General features: G+C 40.7%; 1 protein-coding gene across 1 annotated transcript; it reads right to left on the bottom strand.

The window, feature by feature from the left end:
- Positions 1-5,286: 5,286 nt before the first annotated feature.
- NDUFC1 (NADH:ubiquinone oxidoreductase subunit C1) lies at positions 5,287-10,686 on the bottom strand. The gene is made up of 4 exons (XM_002916135.4): positions 10,513-10,686; positions 9,879-9,982; positions 7,165-7,244; positions 5,287-5,436 (listed from the first exon to the last, which is right to left on the bottom strand). The coding sequence occupies exons 1-3, from the start codon at positions 10,577-10,579 to the stop codon at positions 7,185-7,187; spliced, it is 231 nt and encodes a 76-aa protein (XP_002916181.1). The 5' UTR covers positions 10,580-10,686; the 3' UTR covers positions 5,287-5,436; positions 7,165-7,184.
- Positions 10,687-10,990: the final 304 nt, after the last annotated feature.

Below are 10,990 nucleotides of genomic sequence, written 5' to 3'. Positions count from 1 at the left end.
CCCAGACTCAGTCAGTTAAAGTCTAAGTATCTGTCAAAATGCTTACAAAATGCTTGGGACCATGCTAGATGCCAGAGATTGTTATAATTTATTTCAAAAATATTTATCAAGTATCTATTATGTTAGGTACTGTTCCAAGGCATTCTCCAACGAACAAGATAAAATTTCTGCTATCATACGGATGTTATACTTGCAGGTACATGAGACATGGGACCAACATCTTTTCTCAGAGGTAGATACCAAGCCCACCATCAATGGGGCAAATGATCACAAATAAATCTCTGATCAGATATTAATAATAAATGTAATCTAAGGCCTTTGGTTAAAACCAAACTAGTTTTAACAATGCAAACTGATTGGTTTAAACAATGCAAGAATAACACACATATATAGGCCTTTAAAAGCTTTTCCCAAAGTACTGTCTCATCTATTTTTGTACTCTATCCTCTGAACAATCCCAAGGGATATTGGATAATGCTGATCACCCCTATAACACATATGGGAAAAACTGAGGTAGTCTAGTACTATAGTTAAGAGCATGAATTTGGGAGCCAGGTACCTGGTCTATTTAACTGTTCTGAGTAAAATGCAGACAATTCCTTTATTTATAGGGTTGGTGTGAACTCTAAAGCACATTAGGTACGAAATGTGCTCCCCTAGTTGGAGAAGGCAGTGCAAGATTCTGACTTCCAGCCCAAGCTGGAGCTCAAGGTTCCTTTTACCATATTCTGCTGCCTTTCAACGCACACATAACAGGATCCATTGTATTCCACTCTCTTATCATACAGTAAGATCTAGTGGGGAGCCTATCATGTCCTCTAGGTTGGATGTAGCCATGCCAGCTGGGAGAGGCAGGAACTGTGAGTTAAAGAGTGACACTTTCCAGGTTGTACTCGTCTTAGTTAAAAGCTTGATGCCCCGCATTTCTTTTTTCCTTTTTTTCACATAAGCTCCGTGTGCAACGTGGGGCTCGAACTCACAACCCTGAAATCAAGAGCCTTATGCTCCACCGACAGAGCCAACCAGGCACCCCAACCTCAATGCCTCTTGGATAAAAGGGAATTTTCTACCCATTCTACTGCTCCTGTAGAATATGGGGCTTTTCATTTTGATGGCAAACTCTTCGCATCTTGGTGAAACACTTCTCATAGGACATGAGAGGACATGCCCATGGGTTGTCAAATTCACTCTGTGGCAAGCTGTTTCTCCCAAATGCAAGAGAATTTTAACATAGGTCTTTGCTGTAGAAGACTGAGCAGCTCAGACAATAATTTCCCAGCTGTTGGTTACATTGTTTATAATACTGCCCTTGAGCACATCCTTGACATTTTTCTTGGTCTGGTTGGGAAAACAAGAATCAAGGGTCAGGGACAATTTGGCTTACCTAAGATGGACTCCACCTAATTGTGATTGCTGACAAAGAAGATACTAGTCTTGAAAACATACTGTAAGGGTCCTCTACTGGCAATATTAATCATACTTACTCAAGGTTTAAGTGCTATAAATTAAAAGCAATTTTCAAAGGTAAAGTGATTTTCTGGGCTCCAACAAAAGTTAGAAAAAGCTTTTCTTTTTTAAGATTTTATTTATTTAAGAGAGGGAGAGAGAACACTAGTGGGGGGAGGAATAGAGGAGGAGGGAGCAGCAGACTCCCCGCTGAGCAGGTTCCAGGACCCTGAGATCATGACCTGAGCTGAAATCAGATTAACCGATTGAGCCATCCAGGCACCGTTGCTTTGTTTTTCTTAACACTAAATTCTTCGGGTATAGTCTGTACAAAATTGGATGGCTTAGGACAACAGAAATAGATTCTCACAGTTTGGGGCTCTCCAAGTGTGAAATCAAGCTGTCAGCAGGGCCACTCCCACTCTGAAACTTGTAGGGGAGAATCCTTCCTTGCCTTTTCCAGCTTCGGAGTTTGTCGGTAATCCTTGGCTTGTGGATGCATCACTCCAATCTCTGCCTCTGTCATTACATGACGGTCATCTCCCTGTGTGTCTGTCTATCTTCTCATAAATATACCAGTCATATTGGAGTAAGGATCCACTCTAGGCCTGTATGAGCTCATCTTAACTAATTACATCTGCAACTACCTTATTTCCAAATAAGGTCACATTCTGAGATACTGAGGGTTAGGACTACAACATACCTTTTGGGGGGACACAATTCAACCTATTACTTCCTATACTTGAAACTGTTTTTTCCATGGCAATTTAAGAAAATAATTTAGGGGCACCTAGCTGACTCCATCAGAAGATCATGCAACTCTTGATCTCAGGGTTGTGAGTTCAAGTTCCACATTGGTTGTAGAGCTTACTGAAAAATGAATGAATGAATGAATAACTAAATGACTATCTCACAGGTACTAAATCTGAAAAAGGGTCTACCTTTTTAAAAAAATTATTTATTTGAGAGAGTGAGTGAGAGAACATTGCGGTGGGGGGGGGTGGGGAGGAGTGGGGCAGAGGGAGAGGGAGAAGCTGACTCCAGGCTGAGCAGAGAGCCCAAACTAGGGCTTGACCCCAGGACCCCGGGATCGTGACATGAGCTGAAGGCAGATCCCAGGACCCTGGGACCATGACATGCGCTGAAGGCAGATGCTTAACCACTGAGCCACCCAAGCGCCCCTGATTTTGATCTGATAAAAATCTTGACTGTATTTGACAAAGGATTTTGTCTGCACCTTCTTTTTTTATGGAAACTCTCTTACATTATTACCAAAGAAACCATAATTTGACCACAGTTCCTCTTTGGAATTTAGAGTCAGAATGATTCTTGTTCAGTCCAACTACACTCTTCAACTTAGATGTAAATCTAGGAACTATTGACTGTGGCCTCTTACAATGTGGATTGGGTTAGAAAAGAAAATTGTGTAAAGAAAACAGAGGGGCACCTGGGTGGCTCAGTCGTTAAACGTCTGCCTTCGGCTCAGGGCATGATCCCAGCATTCTGGGATCGAGTCCCATGTCAGGCTCCTCTGCTGGGAGCCTGCTTCTTCCTCTCCCACTCCCCCTGCTTGTGTTCCCTCTCTTGCTGGCTGTCTCTCTGTCAAATAAATAAATAAAATCTTTAAAAAAAAATAAAAAATAAAAAAAAGAAAGAAAGAGAAAGAAAGAAAGAAAGAAAGAAAGAAAGAAAGAAAGAAAGAAAGAAAGAAAGAAAAAGAAAACAGTTAGATAGCAGGGCTAAGAGTGAGAGTTTTGATAACATTTGAGTTCCAGACCCCTTATTACTGGGCCCAGGTACATTCCTGTTCTTGGTGTCTGTGGGTCGCTCTGTATCCTCATAACCTTTTTTTTTTTTTTAGCTTCACACGGTTTGAGTTAGGTTTCAGTATTTAACTTAGAAAGCATTTCCACCAGTGCCACTATATGCACAACTCTAGGTTACTCAAAAAAAGCAGCCACCAGCCTCATGTGGCTATTCAAACTAATGAAAATGAAATCTTCAAAATGCAGTCACATTAATCACATTCCAAATGCTCAATATCCACATGGGACTAGTGGATAGCAGAACATTTCCATCAATACAGAAAAGTTCTTTTGGACAGCCCGGTCTTCAGGAATGGCTCCCCCTGGAGTCATACAGACATAGTCAAGATGAAAGTCCGCACAGGGTAGCTATGTTTGCAAGGCCTGACATACAGTTGATATAGTTTATAATTTATTTCCAACTGAGGTTACCAGTTTCTGGAATTTCAAGTGTCTTGGAGTTTTCAATTCCCTTTTGGGAGCTGTATTTTTAAAAGTTTCTTTTAGTGGAATGTGCCTTGATTTGGGAGCTGATACCTGACTCCTTGTTTTTTGTTACCATGTGAGGACATTAGTCCCCTACTGCTGCTACAACAAACACTGTTTTAAAACAACACAAATTTATTATCTTACAAGTTTTGTTTTGTTTGTTTGTTTTTTTTGGGTGAGAAAGCCAACACAGTTCTCACTGGGCTAAAATCAAGGTGTCAGCAGGACTGTGTTCGTTTCTGGAGGCTCCAAGGGAGAATTTATTTGACTTTTCCATTCCTTGGCTCTTGGTCCATTTCCACCTTCAAACCTAACAATGGCCAGCTGAGTCTTTTTCACATCACATCACTGACACACTCTTCCGCCTCCGCCTTCCACTTATAAGGATACTTGTGATTTCATTGGGCCCAACCAAATAATCCAGGATAATCTCACCCTCCAAATGTCAGACAGTGATTAGCAAACTTAATTCCATCTGTAATCTTAATTCCCCTTGGCCGTTTAATCTAACATGCACAGATTCCAAAGAGTAGGCAGCAGTCATCTTTGGGATCCAGCGTATCCACTAGTGCTGTGGGGCAAATCATTCACCTCTGGTTTTTGCATTTGTATAATTAATGAGATTGGTCTATATAACCCCTAAGGTCCTTTCCAACTCTATCAGGTACAGCTCCAAACTAACAAAAGTTCATAGTAACTATTATATCTGGCTTTTCACTGAATTTGCATTAAATAATTAATCTGAAATAATGTTAATTCTGAATTTATGTTCAGAAGTGACTTCCAAGTTATTAGGCCATGAATCTCCCAGAGTAAGTGTTGGCCACAGGCCCAAACACACACAAAACCAATTCCAATGCTTTAAGTCTTTCCACTTAACATCAGAATGGAGACGTAAGTAATGAATTTTCAAATGTGTGATACACTAAATGTTTAAATCACAAGTGAAGGAAGCGGCACATAAATAAGTTTTAGCTGATACACAAGAAAGGTTTTTTTTTCCCCCCACAAGAAAGGATTTTAATCAGGGATAAATGAATTTTGTGTCTATTAACCCTCTCTCCCTTTTCTTAGGAGTTTGCCAAGTCATATTTCAAAAAGGAATAACAAACTGGTGCTGTAACTGGAGAGTACAAAAGTCATCCAAATGACAATCATTCAAAGTCAAGGAAATGGAGTCAGAGCAAACTAGAAATAAAAGTAAAGGATTCACCTCTCCTTTCTGACTTAGCAGAACGGCTTCTCTAGAAGAAAACAGTATTTGGGTTCTTTAGTATTGTGAGTAATAAAGCAGTTCTATCACCCTGACACATTCAAGAATATTTGGAATAGAAATTAAACGTTGATACGAGGAGAAAAAAAAGTTGACATTAGGAGTAAATCCTTCAGCAGTGATTTTAAATCCATCTCCTTAACAAGTTTTCTTACCAATGTGTCCTTAATTACCAGTGACCCTGTTATCAGATGGTACTTTCTACATCAAAATACTTCTAGTGATGCACTTCAGAACTGATATTTTCTACATAGTCACAACATATACAATCTGAAGAATAGAGAAGTATTGTTTTTTCATTTAATGATGCAAAACACAAACGCTGATTTGACATACATTCACATATAATTTCTTCTCTCATGTTTACAACTCAACAGATTGGTGAATCCAAAGGAACCAGTATCATCACTATATGGAGCATACCTATAACGAAGAGAAAAAAAACGAGAACTATAGCATTAACTAGCAGAAATAATATTAAACTTAGACCATTCTGAATAATTCACCTTAGAGAATCTGGGAAAGTCTAGAAAACAAATCCACAAAGAGCATCAAGCCTTCATTTTACTCAAGTTTAAGCCAAAAATGCTTCATGTGACCTAGAAGATAGTAGCAAAAGCATATCTATTTCATGTTTATCTCTTGACTGGCTGACCAAAGTAGTGACAGCAAGGTGATATTAATATGAAAAAAGAAATTAAAAATTTGGATAATTAAACCCTAAAGGGCTGAGTTTGAGAGTTGTTAAATATTTTTAAAAAGTGTATGCTAGTGATTACTAATGTTACCTACTTTAATCAAACTAATCCATGAAAGCTAAGATTTATAAGTGATTTATTATTTTACAAAAGGATTAATACAGAATTTCTTTAAAAGGATTTTCAGAAATATACTATGTGTGCATATATATACATATATAGATATATAATACACTCTTTTTTTTTTTTTTAAAGATTTTATTTATTTATTTGACAGAGAGAGACAGCCAGGGAGAGAGGGAACACAAGCAGGGGGAGTGGCAGAGGAAGAAGCAGGCTCATAGCGGAGGAGCCTGATGTGGGGCTCGATCCCATAACGCCGGGATCACGCCCTGAGCCGAAGGCAGATGCTTAACCGCTGTGCCACCCAGGCGCCCCAATACACTCTTTCTTTTAAACCACAGAGCATGCAGAGTATAGTATCTTGTTCACAGCTAGACTTTACTAGGAATTATCCAATTGGGTGCTAGTTGTAGTGACAATCGTAATGAAATGGTCATACAGTAAAAGATTTACCAATCTACTGCCCTTATACATTCATCCATTCTACAAATATTAAATTACCAGTAGGCCCAGGCACTGCGTAATTTGCTGAGTACATTATGATTAATAAAACAGACAGGGTTTCTGTTCTCTGGAATTTACACTCAGGTGTCATTTATGACAAATTGATATTAAGAAATACATACACAAATAATGGTAACTTGTCTTCAGTGTTATAAAGTTACTGTGTAGAGTACCATTAGATTTACAAAAAATGATATGATTTTGGCTCCATTCTTTTCTTTTTTAAAGATTTTATTTGTCAGAGAGAAAGAGAGGGAGAGAGTGCGCACGCACACATGCACGTGCACATACAAGCACATGTGCAGAGGCAGAGGGAGAAGCAGGCCCCCCACTGAGCGAGGAACCCGATGCGGGACTCGATCCCAGGACCCTGGGATCACGACCTGAGCCAAAGGCAGATGCTTAACTAACTGAGCCACCCAGGTGTCCCAATTTTGGTTTCATTCTTAAACACAACTTTCTTTGAACACGGTCAAAGCGTTATGATTAAAAATGATGCTAAAAGATGATTATGCTGAGAGATGCTTCAGATAAGATATTAAAACTCATAAATTTGTCACAGACAGGAATATCAGTGCTAAAAAGTACAAACTCAATAGGGGTGCCTGGGTGGCTCAGCTGGAGGAGCATGCAACTCAATCTCGGGGTTGTGAGTTTGAGCCTGACGTTGGGTGTAGAGATTAATTAAAAAAAAAAAAAAAACCAAAAAAAAAAAAAAAACCTTAAAAAAAGTATAAACCCAACAAAAAAACCCCAAAATACATTATTTAGAAAGAAGTCAAATTAACTTGCATAATTAATTAATCTTATAAAATTGCATACTTACCATATTAGTATTTCAATAGTTTATTCCAACCCATTTCTTCTTTTATACTCTAAAACATCTTCATTATGCTGTTTGATGAGCTAGAAGTAGGTAACAATTAAAATTAGAAATGTAATCTTCCTGGCAACTTAAAGAGGCTAACCAATGAAATTATATTTGGTATATAAGAGGTATACAAGAGGAATAGGCATAGATTAAAAAAATTACAACTATGCTAGAGATGAGGGAGGGCATGGGGGCACTGGGACCTGGATTTGCTTTTCTTTTTGTTTTAAAGATTTATTTTCAGAGAGAGCGAGCGAGAGCACAAGCAGGGGGAGCAGCACACAGAGGGAGAAGCTATCTTCCTGCTGAGCAAGGAGCCGGATATGGGACTCAATCCTAGCACTCTAGGATCATGACTTCAGCTAAAGGTAGACGCTTAACCAACTGAGCCACCCAGGTGTCCCTCTTTTCCTTTTCTTTTTTTAAAGAGAGTTTTATTTTATTTTTTTTTTCAAGATTTTATTTATTCATTTGTCACAGAGAGAGAGAAAGAGAGAGCACACAGCAGGGGGAGCAGCAGGCAGAGGGAGAAGTAGGCTCCCTGCTGAGCAAGAAGCCTGACACGGACTCATCCCAGGACCCTGGAACCATGACCTGAGCTGAACGCAGACACTTAACCAACTGAACCACTGAGATGTCCCTGCATTTGCTTTCCTAAACAAAGTTGGAAAAGCAAAAAAACAAAAAACAAAAACAAAAAAAGAATTACAGCTATTCTAATTAAAAATAAAAGGCTTAGAGGTGCAAGTCCAAAAACTATCAATGGTATATACTAGTTCATTTCAATCTAACATACTAAATTTGAGAAGGCAGCCCTTACGAGTTTAATTAATTAGCCAATTAATTAATTATTTTTTAAAGATTTTGTTTATTTATTTGAGAGAGAGAGAGACAGAGAGGGAACACAAGCAGCAGAAAGGGGGAGTGGGAGAAGGAGAGGCAGGCTCCCCGGCAAGCAGGGAGCCTGATGTGGGACTCGATTCCAGGACCCTGGGATCATGACTTACACCCAAAGCAGACACTTAACTGAGCCACCCAGGTGCCCCCCCCTTACGAGTTTAAATTCAACTTCTGCCACATAAATTATTTCATTCAGTGGGTAATTAATGTAATAGAATAACTTACCATGGAGGAGCTAAACCAACACAATCAACCAGAACTGAGTTATTAAATGAGGTCCAAGCTGGTTGCTGGGTGTGTTATACTTCTATCTTCATGATACTGTGAGTGACCAACCCCATCCTCCAACTATGTGTATTAATTAGATGTCACGGGAGATAGACACTTTCTTAGGACCACTGTCTGACAGAATATGCAACCAAAACAATAGTTGATATGGGGTGACATTTGCTGCAATCAAAGATCCGATTTCAGTAAGAGTTCTCAGCAGCAATCAAAATTTTTTGGGGAAAATTTTAAATTAAAACTTCATTATGACAAATATTATTTTAAAAAGGATTAGTTACTGTTGTTGTTATGCTGTAAATGACTTTCAACATCTCTTGCTCCTTATCAACAAGACTTTTCCTTTTTTAAAGATTTTATTTTATTTATTTGACAGAGACAGAGAGCACAAGCATGCTCTCTGTCACATGACCCAAGCCAAAAGCAGATGCTTAATAACTAAGCCACCCAGGTGCCCCATCAACAAGCCATTTTATTTATTTATTTATTTTTAATTTTTTTTTTTAAAGATTTTATTTATTTGATAGAGAGACAGCCAGCGAGAGAGGGAACACAAGCAGGGGGAGTGGGAGAGGAAGAAGCAGGCTCCCAGTGGAGGAGCCCGATGTGGGACTCGATCCCAGAACGCCAGGATCACGCCCTGAGCCGAAGGCAGACGCTTAACGACTGCGCTACCCAGGCGCCCCAACAAGCCATTTTAATGAGAAAATCCAAAATAAGAGATCTAAGATTAGAGGTGGGAGGCAGTGGAGAAAGCCTCTAACCCATTAGATACAGAACAAAATAAATACTAATATAGCACACAGACTTTGAGTCAACTTCGAGAAAATTTATCTACAGAGAGGCAGTATTTCACAATGGTCTATATTGTAATTCTTTAGTCGGGGAGAACTGGGTTTAGCAAACTAATTTCTCCAAGCGTTTTCTTTATCTATAAAAAGTCAACAATAATAGTACCTACTACACAGTGTTGTTGAAAAGATTGTGAGTTTTTACATGTAAAGCATTTGGCATACTGTAAAGACAAAAGAAAAAAAAAGCTGCTACATACTAAGTACAACTTCCAACAATGTATTTACGCAAACATTGATTAAAATCTTATGTTTTGGAAGTCTAGGGGACTTAATTTGTATAGCTTGTCCATTGATGATTTGTCCCCTACGGCATTTGAAAAAAAGTGTCTTCATAAAACCCAACCAGCCTCCATCCTCATTAGCAAGTAAAGGACAATTAACAGTAAAATTGCCATTCATCACAAAATCATGCTCAGTAACAATGAATGACGTAAGTTTCGGCCTCATCGTACTTTCTCGATGCTGCTGAAATCCTTAATATTTCTTTTTGTCTTTGGGATTTCCCTTATGTAATTAGCAATTACATAAATATCCAATTGGATGGGAGATTTGCTCAGCAACAATCTCACACTGACATTTCTCCTCCCCACGGTATCGGGGTCGCACGACATCAAGGGAGTAAAAACTCACATAGATCCATAAGAAGACCGAGGTGCCCAAGGTCAGTCCGACTTTCAGCCAGTCAGGTCTGTCATGTGGTGGCTCCCGAACGTAGAATTTTGATCGCGCTGAAGCTGAAAGCGGACAGTGTCTGTAAATCGATAACGTATTGCCTTGTACTGAAAAACTTAACATTTACGTGTGTATTACTGCATTTAATTCTCCCTTCCATCCCTCCCTCCCCCCCTTAAACAGCTACGGAAACAGAGCTTCAGAGAGGTCAAGTCAACTTGCCCGGAGCCACCGGCGCAGCCAGACCCAGCCGCCCCTGTCCTCCAGGACGCCCTCAAAGCCTCGTAAACTGGCTTTGCGGAGCCTCAGATGACTCCGGAGTCGGCGGGAAGCGGCCCCAAGAGGGTCTGCAGGACCCAGCCTGCAGCGGGTAGAATCCATTCGTAGAGACCAAGGGTTGTCGGCACTAAGAGAAGGGTCGGCGGCGGGTGATGGGGAACCTAGAGTCAGGGCTGGGATCTGGGACGCAGGCCGGCGAAGGTCACTACAGGACGGGCCCGGGCCCAGACGCCCCCTGCCCCCGCGGGCTGGGTTCACCCTGGTAGTGGCAGGCAGGAAGGTCGGGTCGGCCTGAGCGGAGAGGGACACTCACAGCCGCTTGAGAGCCTGGTAGGAGCCAACAGCTTGGAGAACGGGCGCAACAACGCGGGCGGCGCCATCTTGCTGAGCAAGGCTCCGCCTTTCCGCAACCGCGTCTCCCCTGAAGTCGGCGCCCAGGCGAGCGCCCCCTTGCGGAACGAAGTGCGGGATTCACCAGCTACCCAGCCGCGCTCCTAAGAAAAGACGTTAACTCGAGAATCCTGGTTATTGCCTGGTACTCTAGCTCTCCTCGTCTCAGCCTTCTGTCTGTAAAATGGGGTTTGGGAGGAAATGATTAAAGGGGGAAGGAGGTAGTTTATCCACTTCACTGTCCCGTGAGAATTTCAGGCACCTCCCCCAAGGATACGCAAGAGATTTACTAAAATCTTGCTACATGAGCCAGAAAACTGAAAATATTGTGTTGAGTAACCACTAGCACTTTGAATTCTGCGTTCCAGACACTGTACATTATGTATCATATGGTTTACATG

The sequence above is a fragment of the Ailuropoda melanoleuca genome, chromosome 5, assembly GCF_002007445.2.
Source record: "Ailuropoda melanoleuca isolate Jingjing chromosome 5, ASM200744v2, whole genome shotgun sequence".
NCBI lineage: Eukaryota > Metazoa > Chordata > Mammalia > Carnivora > Ursidae > Ailuropoda > Ailuropoda melanoleuca.
Note: the sequence above shows the minus strand (reverse complement) of the source record. Positions and strands in the feature narration are given on the sequence as shown.

Excerpts from the sequence above, each read along its gene's own strand:
- NDUFC1 (XM_002916135.4), bottom strand. The coding sequence starts at position 10,579 with ATGGCGCCGCCCGCGTTGTTGCGCCCGTTCTCCAAGCTGTTGGCTCCT. Across the intron at positions 9,983-10,512 it reads TACCAGGCTCTCAAGCGGCT|CTTCAGCGCGATCAAAATTC; the intron begins GTGAGTGTCCCT and ends GTCCGCTTTCAG. Across the intron at positions 7,245-9,878 it reads CGGTCTTCTTATGGATCTAT|CTCATCAAACAGCATAATGA; the intron begins GTGAGTTTTTAC and ends ACCTACTTCTAG.